A 21683-nucleotide genomic window follows, 5' to 3' on the forward strand; every position below is an offset into this window, starting at 1 on the left:
TAATATGGCAGATTTTACGACCTAATGTACTTGGATGCATTTTCCGTCTGAGAGTCTCATTGGACGAAAGTTTTTGTTATTGAAATTGATAATTAGCTGAACATAAATGTATCATACTAATGTAATATACACGTTCCATTATCAATTTATTACCACACAGAATCTTTGATTTTATGAAAAATTTTTGATATCATGAAAACAAAGGCTATACTTATCCCAATAGAAAAATAACTGAGGATTTTGTGGCCCGTACGATACTTGATACCACTAACAGTGATGAACCATTTAAGCTTACATACGATTCTACTAAGAAACAGAGAAAAAAGATAGAGAAAAATTCCAGATAAGAGCTTGTAAGAACATTTAGTCAACACTCTCATTCTCTATACCTACAGCAACAGATACGAGATGGTCAATATCAACAAAAAGCAAACATCACTTATGGTGATGCTTCAATATGTGGAACATATAGAGGTCATACACCTGCGCTGAATAAAAATGAATGCCTAACTTTTCTTATGCCTTAGATAATGCAACGCGCCATAGCCACTAAAGTCATTGACATTCCTGTGGGTGAATTCGAATGTCTATAGCATACTCTCATTATTATCAAAGACTGAAGAACGTCTTTGATGAGTCAGTTTCACTATATAATCATCGGTAATTTATTGAAAGAACAAACTTTTTCAATTCGTGTAATAGATTATTACTTTAACAAGAAGAAAAAACATAGATCCAGTAACCGTGTAGAGAAGCGCTTGGTTTGGAAATGTTTAAGTGGTGAAAATAGAATTATATATACAACGTTTGAATGCGATATAAGAGCTTCTTTAGGTAATTGAGTTGATTTTGTCTTTTATAATTACCATTTAATGAATTTTTTATCATTGAAAGTCAACTAAATTTGACTTATCAGTTAAAACTGTGCGCTCAATGCCTAGCGAATAATGATACCAGCCTGGTAAGTAAAGCTTTTTGTTAGGTAGTTATCAATGACTCATGTTCGTTTTCGATAGCATTGGAACAGAGACGGCAATGCTACTGGAAACATAAGAAAAAATTTAACAAAGTATATTTAATCTGATTATAATCTTGATCCTAGACCTCAACAGCTGTCACGACATTAAGTTCAAGAGGATCAAAGAACCGAAGATAGTTCCATTAGCCGGTAACTTCGGCCTTATGCACTGTAAGCAATTTGAAATTTATTCGTTGCTTTCAATAACGTCATCTTTCTTTTGTCCAATCAAATAATTATGGTTAAAATAAGGCAATACATTTTCATTCAACAACATATCCTCGGCTTCAATGTAATCAGCTAGGCATTTATTATTTTTCAGGAAAAGAACTTGACATTATTACCAGCCCACTGTTCATATTGTTTAGTAGTTTTTGGGCGGAAAATTAGCTTACGACAACACTAACAATTTTATAATACGAAATATACATGTAACGTAAAATCAACTCATATTTATTGGCAAAAGCCTTTTACAATAAAAACATTTTGCTGCATAAAATATCATCCTTTTTTTTTTCTTTATTTTTTATTTTATCTTTGCTGACTTTTATTTAACACTAACAAATAATGTCTCTCGCATTTTGTTCAAGCTGCGGTGCAGTGGTGCGAATTAGTCAAGGAGTTGATTTCGATGTATGCCGTTTCTGTTACATGTTTCGAGAGGACTTTCCAGTAAGCTTACTTATACACCAAAACAAGTTTGTAGCCTTACCATTACCAACAGACTCCAACTTCATTTACTAGACAAGAAGTTGGAATAAATGATTCGGATTCTGAATATGGCTCCAGAAGTGAGCATTCAAATCATTATGAAAACCAGTCAGAAAGTGACCCTGAAGGAGAGGAAGAAGCATACCATGACTATTGGGAAGAAGACGAGGATTATAATAATGAAGGTCACGATATATATACAGACTATACTTTGGATTCAACTGAAGAATATTTCCTCAACCACCTATCGGAAGAAGATCATTTTTCAGAATTTGAGCCTGAAGTGGATGAGAATGATATTGACTCAGGAAGAGAAGCACTTGACGACTGGGAGACTGGGGCTATTCACAGTTTCCCACTTGCTTTTTTCTTGAGACATCCGTAAAATAACTTTGATATGTTTCTTTCAGTAACTCATTCTCTCTCCCTTCCTTTTTTTTTTAGATTTACAAGATCAACTGAAAGGTTTGATTATCTTGCCATGATTATGTAAGCTAATTGTCTTCCCTCCCCTCTCTCCCTTTTTTCTTTAGAGTACGAAAAGGAGCAACAGAATCAGATATTGCTGCCTTAAGGAAGTACAGACCAAGTGATATAGGTTTATAAAAAAAAGGACACGTCACTCACTTTACTTAATAAGCTTTTATTGACAGAGAGAACTGTGGATTGCACTATTTGTACAGAACAATTTCAACAGGATGAGTTAACAGAACTACCATGCGAACACAAATATCATTCTGACTGTATCGCTCAATGGCTTGAACTCAATGCATCTTGTCCTATCTGGTAACAAACATTTAATATTATATTTAACTAAAACCTGACTTTCTTACTTAAAACAGTCGCCGACCCATACGTCAATCTAACGCATTAGCCCTGGAAGATAATGGTGAAGAAAGTAGTGATGAATCTGAAGTTGCAGCCATTACCTTATTCCTTGACATGCAAGAAATGCTGTGTTTACCAATCCTTAATGATTGATTAGTTTTCATTTATGCTATTATTATGACAAAAAATATATACTTCAAATTAAATATGGAACAAAGCTACATAGCAAACATATTGTCTTTTTATTTGCATAAATACTTAAAGACATAGCTTAAGATGTACGTATAAAAACTAATGAAATAAGAATACTTTTACTATTATTAAGTCAGCATCAAATCTAATTGTAAGATATTGGATAATCCAAGCACTAATAATATACTACTTTTTTTTTTTTTCAAAACGCGCAAGGATTGAGCTGTTATAATTGAATAAAGGGAGTATTACATTGATAGCTTTGCTGCAACTATTCACTGTACTTTACAATAAAGATTGCTAAAATCTAAGAATAGCCATGGGTAATTGTCTAAAGTAATATTCTCCTTAAACTTTAGGTTATGATTTGACTTATTTTTGCATCTAAGACTAATTAAAGCCAGATTGTGTAACCAAAGGGGAGAGTTTTTCCTCTCCTTTAATTTTCCTTTTATTCATAACAAAAAATGGTCCCTTTCATTTGACAATTCTTTATCGCATAATAAATACTCTTTTGGGTTTAATGAGAAAGATGCCTTTTAAAATCAGTTTTTTGATCCAAGCAATCTTATGTAGCAAAGAAAAAAAAATAAGAAAGCAACGATTTTATAAAGAGCATTTCTGTCTGTAACCACCAATTTCCCTGTTGAGAATTGAAGAATTGCCTATGGGCAAATCACGTTATTTTGTCTTTGTTCATTTTGATCTGATATGAATATTGGAGTGATTATGGTTGCTTCATATGCTTAACATAGGCAATCATTAGTTCATTTCAAATTAAAGCTACAGGTTAACGAACGCACCTCCCCAATACAATATATTTTCAATTTACACAAAATAATCTTTCACTGGCCTTAATTTCATTATGAAACTCTAGCACAAATTACACGAAAATAAAATAGCACCACAGTCATCCATCTTTGGTCAGCTTTGTTAGTTCCTAAAATATTACGCCTTTTTTTTTTATCCTTGTGCTTTATTGTACTTGAGGAAGATATATATTCTGGTACACGCGTGGACATACACGCTGTTTTCTTTGGATAATACTCTGAAACTGAACTTAAAATTTAATTGTATAAATGAACTAACCAGACCAAGTCTGGACTGCACAACAACGATTTTAAAAGTATAGCCATTAAAGCTAACTCATGACCAAACAATCATACTATCTTTTAATTGTGTATCCTATTTTTTTTTTTTTTTTTTTTTTTTTTTTTTTTGCAAATCTCTACAATATCATTACATACTCTAAAGATCCTCAAGTCGAAAATAAACTCAAATCGTATGGTTTTTATATGAATTTATTAATTATAAAATACCATTATTCTATAAAAATGACAAAAAAAAATGATAATTTAATAAGTGACATTGATCCCCTTTACTGTATTAAAAGGTAATAAACAATGCTTTATTTAATGAATTCCTTGACTATCAAACACAAAAGAAATCAATTTAATAAATTGTATAAATTCCACGTTTTTTTATATCCTTACCAGGTAATAATCCACTTTAGGAACTAGCGGCGACAAAATTGAAGTAGTTAGAGTAACCGTAGCTTTCAGGTGCAGAACCAACGGGAACAACACGGACAAAGTATTGACCAGGGGTGTAGCTGGGAAGAGGGAGGAACTAAACATAAAAAGTTAGTGATGAAGGGCTACAGTGATTTTTAAATATGTATTTACAGTAGCCTTGGTGTAGTCACAAGGGACAGTGTGGCCATTGGCAGTAAGGTTAGCAACAACACTGAAATAGTAAAATTAATACACGTATGTAATAAAAAAAATGATGATCTTTACGTAGCGTTGGTAGCTTGACCAGTCAACAAATGAATTTCACAGGTTTGGCCAGCACCTTCAGGGTAAGACCAGTGGACGAGACCAGAAGAACCGGCAGTCCAGGTAGTTTGTGACCAAGGTTCAATGACCTATAACAGAAATTCGTGATTAGTGTATGTTCAATGCTATAAAGAAGTTTTGAAAATCATACTGTAATGGTGGCGGCAGCAGAGGAGATGGCAACAGCTAAAGCGGCAAGAGAGAACTTCATGGTAAAAATGAGTGGAATTGGTATACGTTTAAAGAAAAAAAGCTTGTTTTTAGAAAATAAAACCTAGCCCTTTTATACTCTTTTTTCAATTCTCGATTATCAAAAGCGGAAGTGCGGCAGCACATTTGGATTCAATAGTGCTTGCTGACTTAATCTGGAAATGCAGTCTGAAATGTTTTCAAACTCACTACTTATTTTTAAACCAATGCGCACAGACAGGCGCGAGGTAATGAAGAGAAATATTATTGAGATGTAACATTAGGTTTGATGAACCTCGTGGGCTCAATTCTTGTTTTCAATGTATTCGAACTCTTATTTGACAGATGAAGGCTATGTTTTCTCCTTTTTTAATATGTATCTTTCTGTAAAAAGTAAAGGCTCTAACCTTTATAATAATCAATACAGCTTGTGTTTCCTTGAGTTCTACATCTCAACCATTTGATAACAAATATTATAATTGTTTGTTTGCAGATTCTCAATTGCTTCTAAGCTCTTTTATCACCTAATTTAATAACTGGACTTATGCTTTAGCAATATTTGTATATTGTTTTTGTATGCAATCTCTTTCCTGTTATTCTTCTGCTATTTTAGCTATAGCAAACTAAAAATATTTCTGTGTAACTTTAAAGAAACGCCTTCGTTAATGAAATTTCTGGTTTCCGTCTTGAAATAGACTGATTTAATTCATTATGAATTGTATTAAGCGCTTGTATGCAATTGCACTTTTGAACTGCATAGGTTAATATAGCACATAAGCTATGAGGTAGATTAAAGCCTTGAGTAATGTGTGTCCCAGAAGATAAGCATCTTCCCGATTTTCCATACCACTTTAGAAACTCACTCAGTTTCCTCTGACCAGCATTGTGCATAAGTATGTGCATTCTCTGAGTTGCTGTTAATATATCGTCCATTTAGAAGCAGAGAAAAGATAATCCTTAGGCTTAAATAGCTTGTAAAATTATCACTAATATATCCTGATCTATACTCTAAATTTTTTGCTCATTGTTCATTCATATCAGTTGCAATTGCAAAACAAAAAAAATAATTTGGAATTTGAGGATAGTATAAACTGCCTTGCTCTCTAGCTTAATACAGACAAAGGAGACAAGCAAACATGTGTAAGAATATACTTCCGCTTCACAAACAGTATGACAAATCGGGCAAAATTAAATTATTTAAGAAAATTGGAACATGTCTAAAATCATACAGCTTATCAGTGCTAGAGTTACAAATCTACTTTTTCATTTAATCCAAACTTTGTCTAGCATACAGTCAAGCCTATAGAATTTGAAGCTTGAGAAAAAATAAATGGCGAGTTTGACCATAGCAAAGAAACTGAATGGCTGTTTGTTGGCAGAAGATTGTCTTTTTTAGCCAAGTCAAATTAGCGTTACTGAGAGATAATTGTCGGCTATGATGTAAAAGCTTTACCGGTGACGATAACGGTGACGATGGCGGTGGCGATAATAAGAAATATCGGTGACGGAATTGGCTAGAATTCTTTTGCCACATCTTCCTCTTTTTTCTCGTAACAAGATGCCCATTCAAAGCTGCAAGTAAATTAGTTTTGTATAACAAAACCAATCTGTTTAATCGAAAAGCCCATTCAGCGTTAGTCGAAGATGAAGATCTTATTCTGCCTTTGAAATGGGAGCCTGGCGAAGATCTCATGGGCAAAATATTGTTGAGTCACCCAAAGATTATAGATCTGGTTGTTCATTTTCTAGTTGATAGTGTAACTTATTACTCATATAAAGACATGATATATGTTTAACATGCAAATTGCTTATATGTAGATGCAAGTACACCAGCCGATAGCTATACGGTAGCACAAACCGAATGAACTGCCATCAAAAAGACATACTTTACATGTCTCGCGAGAAGCATATAATGATAAATTTATTCCAGTACTAGTTGCTCTTCACGAAGAAGTTAATCATGCTACAATGCTGGAAACTATCGATTGCTGTGCGACGGTCTTCGCAGAGTTTAGGCTTTTGCCTATAGTCCTGATTATCTCTATAAATGGCTCATCCAGCCTAGAAGACAACAATGAGTTTGTTTAAACGTTATATTTTATTAAAGGTCCAATTGAGTGCTAAAAAAATAAAACAAATAAGTGTCCGCCCGGACCAGATCAATCCGTTTGGAGGTTTGATGTTTAGAAGAAAAAACCCCTTCGGGTTCAAAGTAAAAAATGAGAAAGGAAAGTAGGATGCATAGAGAGACACACGAAGTTAGTTAAATTGTCTCAGCCATTCAATTAGTTTTTGGCCATGAGGTGTCTTGCATGGGATGATTGTATAGTGTTGTAGTTGATCTAATTCATGGAGAATAGAACATATAACGGGCCATCTACAGGTCCAGGACAGAGCAATACTAGAGGGAACAAATGTGCGTGTCGGAAGCATATTCAAAAGGAAAGATATAGGACCAGCTATTGCTTCAGGCATACAGAGACGGCGATGCATATTTAGGCAGCTGATGGCATGACGTCTTGACAGGTTGTTGTTGGGATGGTAAGGGCAGGATTTGGGAGCTCCACCTGGCAACCAACCAAGGCGCCATCGTATACATCGACTTCTTTCTTCATGAGTCATTGGTAGCCACAAGATAGGGTCGACAACAATGAGTTTAATGCTGTTGACAATTTATTTTTGGTGCAATGCAAGTCCGACAGATGATTTTTGTTTTTTTTTCCTGATTCAGTCGATATAAATGCAACCAATACCCCTATACCTTCACTTACAACACTGTCAATTCTTATCTAACTCAAACAAGAGCCTTAACTTTTAACGCAATGTCGAAACTCATACTATATGTATGGCTTGTGAGGCTGCAACAAACAGGAAAAGCTAAATATATCATTTTATTTTATAAATAAATTTATTTTTTTTTGTCTTCTTTTAATGTGATGATATGAGGACTTTAAACTTTGAGAAGAAGTATATGACCGAAATAAGCCAGTTACTTTGCCTTGATTAAATATTTTTTTCCAGTCTTTGTTCTTTCCTGGTGTACTCATGCTTTCGATAAACTAGGCATCTTCAGAGGTATATCTTGTAGATGTAGTAGTACTTTCCTTCTCTTCCAAATCTTTTTCTGCTTGCTCAATAGAAAAATGCCTTCTTGAGCATACTTTTTGGTTTTCTTACTGCTGCTTTTCCCTTGGCTTTCAGTTTCTTCAAGTATTTCCTTTAGAAGTCTATTTGCTTGATTTAGTTGGTAGAGAGTGCCTGATTTTTTGATTTTTTCTTGGTTGTTTTGAGACAAGATCTCCCTCACAACAGAAGACAGCATCAGTAACGTTTTGTTTGATCTGTGGCGCTCCGGTACTTAGCAAAGTGGGTGCTGTGTCAAGAAGAAATCTAGGGCAGCCATGGGGCTTATTGTTGCTTCATTAAAATGTTCAGAAATGGCATTGGCACTCAGTAGCACAAATTGTTTCGCCCAAAAAACACTGCTTGCTTCAAGAAAGAACCCACTCAAACTAGCGATAAACTTTTCTTCAAAAGAAGAGGCAAGGTATTTTGTTGCCACAACCAGAACAATAGGCAAGATTTTGTACCGCGAGTAAGCTTGAGACGAAAACTTGATGAGTCTAAACATGAAGTCTTGATTTACATGGTATTGCACTTCAATTAAGATTGGGCGGAGTGATGGAGTCGATTTGACTTGCGAGGCGTAAATAATGCCTGACCTACTTCCATCTGGCCATTCGGTTTGTGCTACCGTATAGCTATCGGCTGGTGTACTTGCATCTACATATAAGCAATTTGCATGTTAAACATATATCATGTCTTTATATGAGTAATAAGTTACACTATCAACTAGAAAATGAACAACCAGATCTATAATCTTTGGGTGACTCAACAATATTTTGCCCATGAGATCTTCGCCAGGCTCCCATTTCAAAGGCAGAATAAGATCTTCATCTTCGACTAACGCTGAATGGGCTTTTCGATTAAACAGATTGGTTTTGTTATACAAAACTAATTTACTTGCAGCTTTGAATGGGCATCTTGTTACGAGAAAAAAGAGGAAGATGTGGCAAAAGAATTCTAGCCAATTCCGTCACCGATATTTCTTATTATCGCCACCGCCATCGTCACCGTTATCGTCACCGGTAAAGCTTTTACATCATAGCCGACAATTATCTCTCAGTAACGCTAATTTGACTTGGCTAAAAAAGACAATCTTCTGCCAACAAACAGCCATTCAGTTTCTTTGCTATGGTCAAACTCGCCATTTATTTTTTCTCAAGCTTCAAATTCTATAGGCTTGACTGTATCATTGATTCTTTGCTGTGAATGAAAGCTCATGTTATGTTGAGTATAGAAAGTATATTTTTAATAGCGATATTACTTATTTGTTGCTAAAAACGATGAAAATCACATTACTGAATACTCCTTGCCTTAAAGCGCCTTTCCTTTCCTTTTTTTTTTTTTTTTTTTTTTTTTTTTTTTTCATTCAGTTAAGGTTAAAGTTTTGTCGTACTTTTTATATCAAAACCGCCACGAGGGGAGTATTCGATCCTCCTGAGATTATTTTGACTATCAGACACAATGGTTTCGTCGAGCGATTCTTTTTCTATTTTTTAGCAAAGTTATGTAAATAAAAGCATTGAGTTAATAGAATATACGATAATCGAGCTGTTTGGTTTATACTTTAACACCCTTTATATTGTTTTTAAAGTATACTTTTTATTCAATGCTTAATTTAAATATTTACTGAAAAAGGGAGAGATTATGATCAATGAACAGAAAGTTATCGAGTTCTCAACAATTTTTTTTTCTATATAGAAATCAATTAATCTGGATCTTTATTAAAGTAGCTTCTTATTTATGCTATGTGCAGTTTTGAAACATTATTATGTCACAGTGTTCAGAGTTTCACCTTCTTCTTTCAATAGGAGCTTAAGCTGAGAAAAACCGTAAGATTCCAAAATGATGGATGCAAAATTTAAATTCAGTAAATGTACCAATTGCAATGTTTGCTTTTTTTTTTTTTTTTTTTTTTTTTTTTTTTTTTTTCAACTTCTTTTTAAATACAATATGAACCCCTTTTCAGTCCTTTCAAGAACACAACAAACAAAAAGCACCGGTAGCTCTAAAAGGTAAATATATAAAATGTTTTTTTTTTTGTATGTGTTTGTTTGTTTGTGTGTGTATATTTACTATAGAAAGAACAGTGCTAAAGCGGATATCATCGACACATTAGCAGAACCCAAATTTCCAACTAAACAATTTGAATATATTGAAGGAAGAAATTATAGACAAACTAAAAAACCAAGTGAGCAGTTTTTACCTTGTGATGATGAAGAGATAGAAAGATTACAAATAAATCAATTATTATTCAAGTAAATTAACTGTAGAATTGAATATAAATAAAACAAGATATATAATAATCTAATAGATCATTATTTATTAAACCATATTTTTCACCAGTAACGGATTTATTAGAAAGAGGCATTAGAGTACTTAATGTATCGTAAGTAAATCAAGGAAAATGATTCATACAACAAATGTTAACTTTTTTATAGAGCAGGTCCTGGTTGGTGGGCATTGGATATGGCAAAACAATATCCAAAATCACATTTTACTTCTGTAGATGCTGTGTTATATCCAATAAGGTAAAATTGAATGTCCTAAAATAATAAATACTCATAGTCAACTCTAGTCAACCACCTGCCAATTGTCATTTCCGATTGATGGATGTATCTAGTAGACTTGCATTTCCAGACAACACATTTGATTATGTTACTCAATACGATGCTATATTTAAATATAGCCAAAAGGATTGGGAAACAATAATACCTGAACTTGTTCGAGTCGTTAAGCCTGGAGGCTATATTGAATTCTGTGAATTTGGTGGAGCCATTCAAGACGTTGGACCCAATTTATCCATTTGGATGATGCGTTTAACTGTCTCACTACAAACAAGAAATATCAACCTTAAAATTGCTTCACAACTAGAATCCATGATAAAAGAAATAGATAACGTCACACATATAGAGTCATCTCATCGTTCAGCACCAATAGGTTGGTATGGTAAGAATGGTGATATTATGCTAGAATGTATAAAACGTCTACTTGAATCAGTTAAACCCAAATTATGTGAGGATTGGTCAATGAATGTAGCAAAATATGATAAAATGGTTGAATCGGCTATAAAAGAATGTAAAGAATTCAAAAGTTGGTGTAATATTCATTACACAATTGCACAGAAAAATAACTAATAATCATAAATTTATACTTTTGCATTTTTATTTAAAGTATTTTATATCTATTCTACATGCATTTTTTTTTTTTTTTTTTTTTGAAAAAACTATTCTTTTTTGATATATTATATACAAAAAGTAATATACTTTTTTTTTTTTTTTACAAGACAACAGTTGCTGTCGGCTATTTTGTTATGAATTGATAGATGATTACTTGTTGTTTTACTTGAAAACGAATGATACATATGATTTATACAACAAAGATATTACCAACGAGGCATCTTGTCCTATCTTCACCTGTTGTTACCTTTAAAGTTCTTTTCCCAACGATATTTAGTTTTGACATTGGTAAATCAAGTTTAGACAGGCAATCAATTTTTATCCCCATGCGTCTATAATCATATTTTGGCCACATTTTAAGCATATTTTTAAACTCTTCAATTGGATCACTGATGTCAATCTCCATGTTTAATTTGCCTATAAGGATTGTTTAGTATTTTTTCAAGCAAGTATTTGATATAATTATACCTGGTAGTCGAAGGTATAATCCAATATAAAATGTTTTTGAATAAATCTTTTTCACAGACACTTGATTATTATATCCAATCTTATGTCTTCCAGCAGCTATATCAGCCATAGTTTGACACACATGGCTTTCACTAAACCCATCTATAAATGGATGCACTAACGCAATAGACTGTATTGACTCTAGTTTCATTACAAGTTGTCTTAATCTCGCCTCAACTAATCCAGCCCACTTGAGTTGAAGATTATAATTATCAGCCACTACGGTGATCTGAAGATATTGCATATAAATCTCAAAAAAATTATGTGATTGAAAGAGTCGTGCCCATGTAGCAGATCCAGTCCTAATTTTCTGTACAATTTCTGCTGCTTGCTTAATCTCACCCATGATGATGCGTTGTGTGGATGGAATCACGTTATGTGTGCTACACATACTAGGATATGAAGGAGTGATTATCGGCATACGGTGACTGCGATCTGTTGGATTCAACTATACGGAGCAATTAAAAATTAGTCTCTTTTGCCGACATTGCATCATTTTATTCTTACCTTTGGATTCCAAGGTCTTGTAGCAGCTAAAGGAGGGCCATCCTCAACCGCCTTCAGCATGACAGGGGATGGCCAAGACCAATGAACGAGAATTTGAAAGAAATGATAAACCACTGTACTTGCAGAGGCATGGGGGTAGAGTTGGCACACACGAGCGACCAAGATCGCCCAGGCAACACCTCCCAAAAAACCCAAGATATTTGAATAAATAGCCTTTCGCGTCGCCCATAGCTTGATGCAGCGTAATGCCGTTCTGAATGTTTCAATATTAGGTACAAGTCTTAGGATATCGTCTGCTACCCTTGCTCCATTCAAACTTCGAATGGAATACTCATCCAGTCCCCATAATATCTTTGGATCGCTTAAATCAATGTCCTCTGGTACTTGATCCACTGTTAATCTTGCACACACAAAGTCAATCTATACGCACAGTATTAGTAGACAGAATTATGTATGTAGGCACTGAAGTTTACAGGAATATCATTGTACTTGAATTTAATGACCGGCACATAAGAATCTGTAACAGGCTATATAAAGAACTAGCTGTGAATTAAAAATAATAATGAAGTAATAAGAATAAAACGTGGGTTTATATTTACTGTAATGTCTTTGATTTGTTCGTTAGATCTTAGCAGTGATAACATGATTGTAAAAAAATCCTTTCTTGATACATATTTAGGAAATACGCATAAAGTATCAATATCAGCATCTAATTGAAAATGTATTTAATTCTACCTTGTTTATTTGTTATATTTTTCTTTTTATATACCTGCTGCGTTGGCGCCTAATCTATAGCTTCCATAAGTCAATACCTTTCCTCCTGCTTGTATTGCCTCTTGTTTAGAAAATCCTTGTCTCTCATATACAATTTGTACAAACTTTTTAGTCATCTTGTCTAAAGACTTAAGTACATATTCTCTAATAAAATATAAGTTAAAAGGAATAATAGGTCACAGATATACCTTTGTTTTGCTCTTTCTTTTGAATCATATAAACCATATTGAACTAATGTCTTTTGAAGCTCATCCGTCAGCTTGATGTCATGCTCTTTTGGTTTTTCTAAACTTAAAGGTTCTGTAATGCCAGGATAGACACTTCTATCTTTCATTTCTGACATTCTAACTTTTTTTTTTAAAAAAAAAAAAGCGATGTTTTTAGAATACCTCACAATTTATTGAAAGCTGTCAATCAAGGTGTGGCTTTATTGCTATTTTTATTCATTTTTTAAACTCCAATTCTGTAAATCAAGACTGAGGGTATATTGTTTTCATACAGAAGAGAATGGTCTCTCGTCCAGCATCCATCAAAATCGCCAAGTATATATCTGGGTTGTTAAAATGGCGTTTGATGAAGCAAATACATGTATGAATTTCTGTCATATAGTCTATTCTCCTTGAATCTAGCATTATTTGCTCTTAAAATGAACAAGTCAATGTCTCTTGACGATCGTATTTAGAAAATGTTTTATTTGCACAGCAGCAAAACAAAATACGCCCTCGTCACACTTAAAAGTACATGCGTACACCGCCACCTCGACCATTCGCGATTGTCTATCCAGAAAAAATAAGAAAGCAGTTTCATAAACATCATCCTTTTGAACTTGCTAGATTTAAAGTATTAGTGGAAAATGAATTGGTTATCAATTGCACTGGTTTTAGTGAGTTCATGTTGGAAGACATGCATACTTCTCACATTGATGGTGAGGCGTAAGTTTGACCAAGTAATAATGATTTGAATGAAAAATACAAGAATATATTTGGTTTAATCAAGTATCAACTTAAGTTAATGGCGAATGAAAAGATGCCAGAGAAAAAAGCATATGCTAAAGCAACATCAGAATTTTACGAAATTAGAGCACAGCAAGAAGAAGAAGGAGAGAGGAAAACTAGAGAAAAGATGAATAGTGCATTAAATAATCTTTCAAGAAAGTGGAGCTGAAGAGACATCTGTCTTGAAGAAAGAACTTTAAGGGAATGTCAATTAGCAGAGGCACATTTTAAGCTTGCTTTTACATATCATATCTTTTTCTTATCTCCTTCTGTGCATCTACTAGGCTTCTTAAACACCACAATAAACAATCAAGTACTTTGATAGGAAAAGCTCTTGTGTATGTAAAGTTCATATAAATAAAAGCAATATATTTCTTCTTTTTTATTATTATTATGCTTAATTGTGATTGAATATACAACAGAAAAACGAGTAAACAATTTATAATCTAATATCTGCTTCTTTTGGCGCGATCTCTTGATCTATCTCTTCCGCGTTGTCTATCTCTCCGATCTCTATAGCCTCTTGGGCTTCTGCTTCTGGACCGCATAGCATGTGGTCTTTTTTTGTCATCATCCCTTTTATTGTAATTGTTTCTACTGTAACCACGGCCTTGGTTACCACGATCACGAAAAGAATTATTACTCGATTGGCTTGCCTTTGTTTCTCTTCCACCTAATCTTCCGCCCAATCGACGTGGTTTCCATCCTTTCACAGTACGGGCGCGTTCAACGTCCACTATTATACGGCGTCCAAGTATCTTTAATCCATCCGTGTCTTTGTATGCCACTATAGACCAGTTAGTTCCTCAATCTGCATCATCCTATTTTCTCTACAAACCACGCATATCCTTTTCTCTTTCAAATTCTATAAAACCATAACAGCGAGCCTTTCCATTCTGGTCACGTATAAGACGAATCTGTATAGCCTTTTAAAGGTAAATAAAAACGTATTCTCTTCTAATAAATATAGACTTGCCTTTTTAATATGACCATAGGTTTCAAACTCTTTTTGCAAATCGCTTTCAGTTAAATCAGAACTTAGGTGGGAAACAAAAAGGGTATTAAAAGGATCTCCAGTGATGTTCGCGTCTTTTTCGGGATCATCTGTTTAAAAAAGTTATTTTTTCCCCTTTTCTTTTTTCCCGTGTGCCTTAAAAACTGCTATTTTTTTTTTTTTTTTTTTTTTTTACATTCTGCCAAAGCTTTTTGTAAATTTTCTTCAGCTTTTTTTCTTTTAATTTCAGCCTACATTAATAATTTAACAAAATTCTTTTTTGAGATGTTCTCTTTTTTTACCTTTTCTTTACGCTTTTCTGCTAATGATTTCCAAGGCACATAATCGGGATCGTAATTTTTTAATTCTGAAACAAGAGATGCTATGCCAGTCACTATACAACCAACACGTTTTTGAGGGTCTTTATCAAGAGGAGGATAATAAGATAAAGGAGGTCGTGGTGCAAATAGTTTGAGTAAATTAGGTGGAAGTTTATCTGTCATGTTTTAAACAATAAAAAGAAGAAACTTTTAGAAAAAAGGATTATTTTTTTGTTTGTAAAAGGGGTTAGAGGAAAAAAGGATTACTGTATTTTTTTTCCTAAGTCGTAAAGTGACTGTTGTGATTCAACTGTTTGACATCAACATGCTTTCTTTTTAATGTATCAATAAAGATATACTCTTTTAATCACTTTCATCTTAACATACGACTGATTATATGGCTTACAAATGAGACAATGATGTATACACATATTTATTACAAAGTATAAAAAAGCAATCAATAAAAAAGAAAGCTTTTCTTTATTGTTTTTATAAAATACGGTCAAAATCAAGATTACATTTTGAATCCTTTTTCTTTATGAATCGATCTGTTTCCAATTTCCTTCCGATAACTAAGTAGAACTTTTTTTTATTTGTTGAGAATAGAGTGAAGGCAATAGGATTTTGTGCTAATGTTTTATTAGTGAATTCTGAAAATTAATCTTTTAAATATAATCTTTTGTCCAAAGTTCATACTTGATTACTAAAAGAAACCCTAAAGCTTTTGAAGTTATATCGAAAAGGATGGCTTATGAAACCATAAATAGAGCTAAAAAATCGTATGTTCGTATAACGGATACTGCATACAAAAATGAGACCAAACAAAAAGACCACAAAAACAGATGGTGCGAATTCAAAGGTGCATTTCACTATATCCTTGAGTCCAATTTAGACATAGTAGCTCAATTTTTTAGTCGTTAATTCAAATTATTATCAAAGCAAAGCGAATTTGGAGAACCTAGATATAGATGCCATTAGTGATCTTGTTTTTATTTTGTGTTCAAAATTAAGCGAGATAGTAATACACAGCATGAATGCAGATTTTTCAGAACAAGTAACAAAAGAGTAACATGAATTCAAAAAAGAAAATCGAAAGGCATTTAAAAATTACATGTTATACAACGCTTCATTGTTCTCGTTACCATGCAGTGCGGGTATTAAAAAGGGTGTGAACATACGCACTATATGAAAAACTTACAAAGCTATTAAAATGGAGATAAAGTAAAATGGTACAAGTAGATAAGAATAAACGATAAAAAAAAAGTGGGGTCAAGTAGGTAGGCTTATGTGATTACTGCCTTTGTTTGTCTTGATGTTATTGCCTGTGGCTAGTTTACGTTTGAATCAAAGACAGCTAAGAAAGTTGAAAAAAAAAGGCTCATATAAAGCACACACTGTTCCCCAAGTATGATAAGCGTTAAGCGATCTTGCTGCTTAATTAATTGTCTTGAATCTAATTTCAAGATGTGATTTAATTGAGTATCTAATCAACACCAGTTGGAAAGTATGTTTGTTGAAAGCGAATCTTGTTTATATGAGGATATGTTTCAATATCAATGATGGAAAAACTAATCTTGAATGCCTTTACGGTTATTCTGGTCGTCAGATTCATGGTTTTGAAAATATCAGGCTCCTGATGTGCGTCATTTTCTAGTTTATAACCTCTGACATACTTCCTTGATACATTATATGTGTCTATTTGAATAAAGAATATCTGAAAAACTGTACTGTACACTGATGCTTATAGAATATCTTATAGAATTCAATATGTGCTTTATTTATTAATGAATCCACTGATCAAAATCTTCTAACAATAATAAATCTGCTGCCTTGTGGATACCATTTAAGTTGTCATCAAACATCTTTTGAAATTTATCTTTAAATAACGGTGATATTTTAATGAGCAAGTTTTCCATTGAATCAAATAATGTTTCCATATGTTGCTGTACTAGTTGTAGAGATGACATTTGAACTGTGCTCGAGAGAGGTGAACATGAAAGTACCTTTACACGTATTATTATCTTGATATCTTTTATATTATAAAAGTATTTACCTTATATCCTTCATTGGTTATCTCAATGATAACCATAATATTTTCTAGTAAAGTTAAATCCATTTTAACGGTCTTTTGTACCTCATCCCTCACAAATATTGTAGCTGAACCTGGAACAATACCATAATCATAATTATATAATAATTTATCTAATTCATAACCAAACATGAGTAAATACACAACAATAATAACAAAAGACAAAAAAATGTGCTTTTTATTATTTTTATTATTAATTTTCCCATCAATTAAGGTTTTTCTTTTTTTATACATGTTAATGTCATTACATTTATATCTAGAATAATAATAATAATTTAGCTTTCTTTTTCTTTTTATTCTACCTTTGTTTATCTTTTATTATTTTCATTATTAAATGCAATATTAAAAAGTTTATTGCAGTACAACTTGTTTGTACTTTTCTCGTCTTTTAAAAAGAAAATAAAAGAAAAACAATAAAAAGTTACACAAGTTTACAAAAGAAAAACATGGAGAAAGCCGGAGTTCTCAAGCAGTTTGTCATCACTGTTAAAAACGGAAAATTCATTTAACCAGGATTCTAATTCTGTAGTTTTTTAGATAGTGTAATTTGTGCGACTCCAGTTTCTCAATTGTCAATTTTATAAAGTTAAATGGTGCTGTGTCATAAGAAAGTTTCACATTACCCGCCACTTCATCTTGGACAAAGACTTCTCGATTGGCTCTCCTCATCTTCTCACTAGTGCTTCTTACATTGCCACCGCTTTTTTTTTTTTCCCAAACATGTTTACCTTTGATATTATAAAGAGGCTTTAGCTTCCACTCATTTCTCGATCTGATCTGGGTGAGAGAGTCCATTTAGGGTTTAACTCTACCAGTAAATAAAGTAATGTTCTAATGTATATTTGTAAGCACAAAAAACGGCACGGATAAAATATATACTGGCTTAAAAATGAACTAGATTTACACGTTGATTTATGTATGCATGGGTGTTACGGCAATTTTATTGTTGTAAAATAAGCAGTGAAAAAGGCAACAAATAATACGACAAAGCAAATGAAGAAAATATACTTTTGATATTGAAGTAGTGAAGGGATATTCTCTTCTAGTGGCATGGACTGTAAATGAGTATAACAATCTTGAATTGATTTCCAATAATATCCCATCCAGTTTCTCTTGATCGCGTCCTCTTGCCCAGCAGGTACACCCACCTGATTCACACTTACTGTTACGCCTTCTTTCGTCTCTAGTAAATCAATAGTTACAGTGGAGTAATGTCCCTTTGGCCATGACCTCAATTTCCATGTTTGCCTGATAGTCTTGTATGGAGTCAGACCAAGTAGGACGCCTTGCACATTCTTATCAAAGAATTCAAAAGAAGATCCAATCTTTTTAGATACTTTCAAATTGTTGCTCCTTGTCCAAATAGAGGCACGCTTTGGATCCAACAAAGCTTCATAAATATATTTTGCTCTAGCGCCTTTCATTTCAAAAGAATGATTGATGGTGATTGTGGTGGTGATCGAATTGGATACTTGACTTTCTATTGGCTGAAAACGCTGTTTCTCTTGCTTTTTCTGTAGTTCAGGTACCTTATTGCTTTGATTCGCATACAAATCTGAACTACAGCCTGTCATAAATACAATTAATAAGTTATTCTTTGTATTTTTTTTTTTCCTTTACTGTTGATCAAATCATGATTAAATCTTGAGAATATTTCTTTTAATAAAGGTACAAGTTGAGATCGAATAATACTTTTTGCCTTTTCACCAAAATGTGTAGATTGATTGACAGTACAATTGAACTATGCAATCAATTGAGATGATAGTATAGTGCGAAAGCTAATTTGATTTTACCACGTAATCTTCTGTATCGTAAGCTACTTCAGGTATAGATATGTTTCCGAATGCTCGATCTTTATTATCATTTGCTATACTGGCTATTAAACACGCTTGTTCTTCCATATTGTTACTATGTACCTTCCCAACTTAGCTTTAAAGCAAGATCATAAATAGCAAATAGTTTCCCTTTTCTTTGATTCAAGTCAACGTCGCCTGTACATTCATCTAAACTTGTAATCTTGATGTTGACATTTTCTTTGAAAGTAGATAATCCAACAATGTGCTTGTTAAAATATTTCTTGGCCCAAGGTCGGCAGTCTTTATTGACCCTATTTATCACTTTATTCTTCATGTATAAACACATGAATAGGGATAATTACCAATGCCAGTTGTTCACATTTCTCATGTCAGACATGTTTAAAAAAATGATTTTTTTTATTAAAGAAATTAATAATTTAATTGAATGCAGGAACGGATCTAATAAAATATTAATGTGTTGTTTTATACATTATTTTTATGTATAGGCTTACTTTTGAGATGTAGCAGGACTTCCTATAGTCATTTGAGGACTAGTAATTACATGACTACCTAATCTACCAGCAGTAGGGGTCGTCATTGCTTGAGGACTGTGATTAGAGATATGTGGTGAACTAGAAGCAAAGGAGGCTTGACTACCACTAGATTCTTTAATAGCCATCAATTGTTTAGCTCTGAAGGCTTCATAGTGAATCTGTGCGGTTGTTTCAATCAAGTCCTGAAGGTGAGTCCGCGTTAAAAAGTTACGTAAATAGATGAATTCACAATGCTCTTCATTTTCAACTACCAGCAACAATAAAAAATAAGTTTATATATGAGCACATGTAACAAACAGTTCTACCATTGATAACACCATATCGATTCTTTCTTCCTCTGACAGGTCTACCATCAATGATAACATTACGTTCAGAGCCAATAACAGCAAAAGGAAGTAAGTCCTATAGGATAATCAGTAAGATGGTATATTATCCACACAACTTACACGAATACTCTCATTCAAAGCTTGTTCTTGTTCATCATCTTCTTCACTTTCATAAGGATAAAGCTTAATGTTATGAAAAACTAATTCAGCTTTAATCCTTTGTTTAAAATCAGCTCTTTCTTCAATTGTAAGTGAATCAGACTTAGCAATCACAGGCACAACATTGACCACTTCAGAAAGCTTTTTTAATACGACGATATCAATTGGCTTTAAGCTATACTCAGCAGTAATAAGTATCAAACATCAAGTAATTGGCATAAACTTACGCATGGCCAGTAGGACCAATAAAGAACAAGCAACAGTGGATACGAGTATCTTGAATATAACGATCACGAGTAGCAGTTAACTCTTTACGTAAATAAGAAGAGTGCTGATCTTTGATATATTTAATGATAGGCTCCCAGCTAATAAATGCGTGTCATTTACTGTTTACTTGTGCTACAAGGGGACTTTATTCTTTACCAGTTCTCATTATTAACTTGATCTCCGTATCCAGGGGTATCTACAATATTCAGCCTAAGACGAACTCCATTTTCTTCAATAGAGTGAGAAACAGTTTCGATTTCAGTTGTTTGTCTTGGTGGTTCATCAGCAGAGAGACGACCTTTACTTTCAATTAAGTGGGAAGCAAAGATGGTATTAACCAAAGTAGACTTTCCTAATCCGGATTGTCCAACAACCATCACATTAAAGTGAAAGCCTCTTTTCAGCAACTTCTTTTCAATTTGCTGAGTGATGGTATCAAAGCCAACATAACCTTCCAAGGTCGTTGTTTGAGAAGTCTATACAAAAATATAAGTGGAACAGATGTGCGGTTTATTTTTTATTTACTATAGTTTGTTCAGGCACTAATGAAATGGTAGACATAGTGATTTCAAAAGAAAAAGAAAAAAAAAAGCAATGATGTATACAAGGGAGTTGTATATAAGTGAAAGGGGGATGGACAGATGTAAGGGGAGCATAGAGAGGAGAATGGAATGTTTTCCTGCAACAACAGAGAAAAGCAATCTGTGTTTCAATTTGCACATATACCCCTCTCTCTTTTTTTTATTATTATTTCTTCTTTACAAATGGCAGATACACCGAATATTCAGAAATTAGCTTCTTATTTAAACTTTAAAGCTCGAATTAAAATAACAGATGGACGCGTATTCATTGGTACTTTTATGTGCATTGACAAACAAAAGAATGTCATATTAGCAAATACAAGAGAATACCGAGAAGGTTCATTAAATCTCAATAAATCTATGTGAAATTAATGTATAATTAGATGAAGAAAGATTAGTTGGACTTGTTATGATTCCTGGTGAACATTTGGTTAAGATGGAAACTGAAGATCTCGAAATTTCTCCACTTTATACTTAATCACTTGTTAAAGAATTTAAAGGGAAAACGGGAAAAGAGAAAAAGAGAAAAGGATTGTGTACATATCATAGACAACTGTAACATGTATAAAAAATTGTAAAACAATACATAAAAAATAAAGAGCCGTAAATGGAAGTATGTTTTTATACAAGAAATAAATATCATTTTCGGTAAAAATCAAGCTTTTTTTTTGTTTTTTTTCTTTTTTATATATATGATATGGAAATCTATAAAGAATCGGGTAATGACAATGAGAAG

General features: G+C 33.1%; 8 protein-coding genes across 8 annotated transcripts; 2 read left to right on the forward strand and 6 right to left on the reverse strand.

Annotated features, from left to right (window-relative positions):
* Positions 1-1585: 1585 nt before the first annotated feature.
* RO3G_09674 (uncharacterized protein) lies at positions 1586-2114 on the forward strand (the record flags this gene model as incomplete). Its single annotated transcript, XM_067664259.1, has 2 exons — positions 1586-1690; positions 1743-2114. 2 exons carry the CDS (start codon positions 1586-1588, stop codon positions 2112-2114), a joined length of 477 nt encoding a protein of 158 aa, XP_067520360.1.
* Positions 2115-4258: 2144 nt separating this feature from the next.
* Positions 4259-4798, reverse strand: RO3G_09675 (uncharacterized protein; the record flags this gene model as incomplete). The annotated part of the gene is made up of 4 exons (XM_067664260.1): positions 4259-4378; positions 4435-4495; positions 4549-4676; positions 4739-4798. 4 exons carry the CDS (start codon positions 4796-4798, stop codon positions 4259-4261), a joined length of 369 nt encoding a protein of 122 aa, XP_067520361.1.
* Positions 4799-9852: 5054 nt separating this feature from the next.
* Positions 9853-11036, forward strand: RO3G_09676 (uncharacterized protein; the record flags this gene model as incomplete). Its single annotated transcript, XM_067664261.1, has 4 exons — positions 9853-9914; positions 9981-10157; positions 10341-10430; positions 10589-11036. The coding sequence occupies 4 exons, from the start codon at positions 9853-9855 to the stop codon at positions 11034-11036; spliced, it is 777 nt and encodes a 258-aa protein (XP_067520362.1).
* Positions 11037-11597: 561 nt separating this feature from the next.
* RO3G_09677 (uncharacterized protein) lies at positions 11598-13209 on the reverse strand (the record flags this gene model as incomplete). Its single annotated transcript, XM_067664262.1, has 7 exons — positions 11598-11642; positions 11740-12033; positions 12093-12512; positions 12566-12619; positions 12692-12801; positions 12862-13010; positions 13055-13209. The coding sequence occupies 7 exons, from the start codon at positions 13207-13209 to the stop codon at positions 11598-11600; spliced, it is 1227 nt and encodes a 408-aa protein (XP_067520363.1).
* Positions 13210-15022: 1813 nt separating this feature from the next.
* RO3G_09678 (uncharacterized protein) lies at positions 15023-15358 on the reverse strand (the record flags this gene model as incomplete). The annotated part of the gene is made up of 2 exons (XM_067664263.1): positions 15023-15106; positions 15158-15358. 2 exons carry the CDS (start codon positions 15356-15358, stop codon positions 15023-15025), a joined length of 285 nt encoding a protein of 94 aa, XP_067520364.1.
* A 1598-nt stretch (positions 15359-16956) lies between these two features.
* RO3G_09679 (uncharacterized protein) lies at positions 16957-17396 on the reverse strand (the record flags this gene model as incomplete). The annotated part of the gene is made up of 2 exons (XM_067664264.1): positions 16957-17178; positions 17229-17396. The coding sequence occupies 2 exons, from the start codon at positions 17394-17396 to the stop codon at positions 16957-16959; spliced, it is 390 nt and encodes a 129-aa protein (XP_067520365.1).
* Positions 17397-18013: 617 nt separating this feature from the next.
* Positions 18014-18688, reverse strand: RO3G_09680 (uncharacterized protein; the record flags this gene model as incomplete). The annotated part of the gene is made up of 3 exons (XM_067664265.1): positions 18014-18095; positions 18273-18319; positions 18428-18688. The coding sequence occupies 3 exons, from the start codon at positions 18686-18688 to the stop codon at positions 18014-18016; spliced, it is 390 nt and encodes a 129-aa protein (XP_067520366.1).
* Positions 18689-19497: 809 nt separating this feature from the next.
* Positions 19498-20927, reverse strand: RO3G_09681 (uncharacterized protein; the record flags this gene model as incomplete). Its single annotated transcript, XM_067664266.1, has 7 exons — positions 19498-19519; positions 19573-19861; positions 19920-20016; positions 20061-20274; positions 20327-20464; positions 20523-20842; positions 20892-20927. 7 exons carry the CDS (start codon positions 20925-20927, stop codon positions 19498-19500), a joined length of 1116 nt encoding a protein of 371 aa, XP_067520367.1.
* Positions 20928-21683: the final 756 nt, after the last annotated feature.

The sequence above is a fragment of the Rhizopus delemar genome, genomic scaffold (assembly GCF_000149305.1).
Source record: "Rhizopus delemar RA 99-880 supercont3.7 genomic scaffold, whole genome shotgun sequence".
Taxonomy (NCBI): Eukaryota; Fungi; Mucoromycota; class Mucoromycetes; order Mucorales; family Rhizopodaceae; genus Rhizopus; species Rhizopus delemar.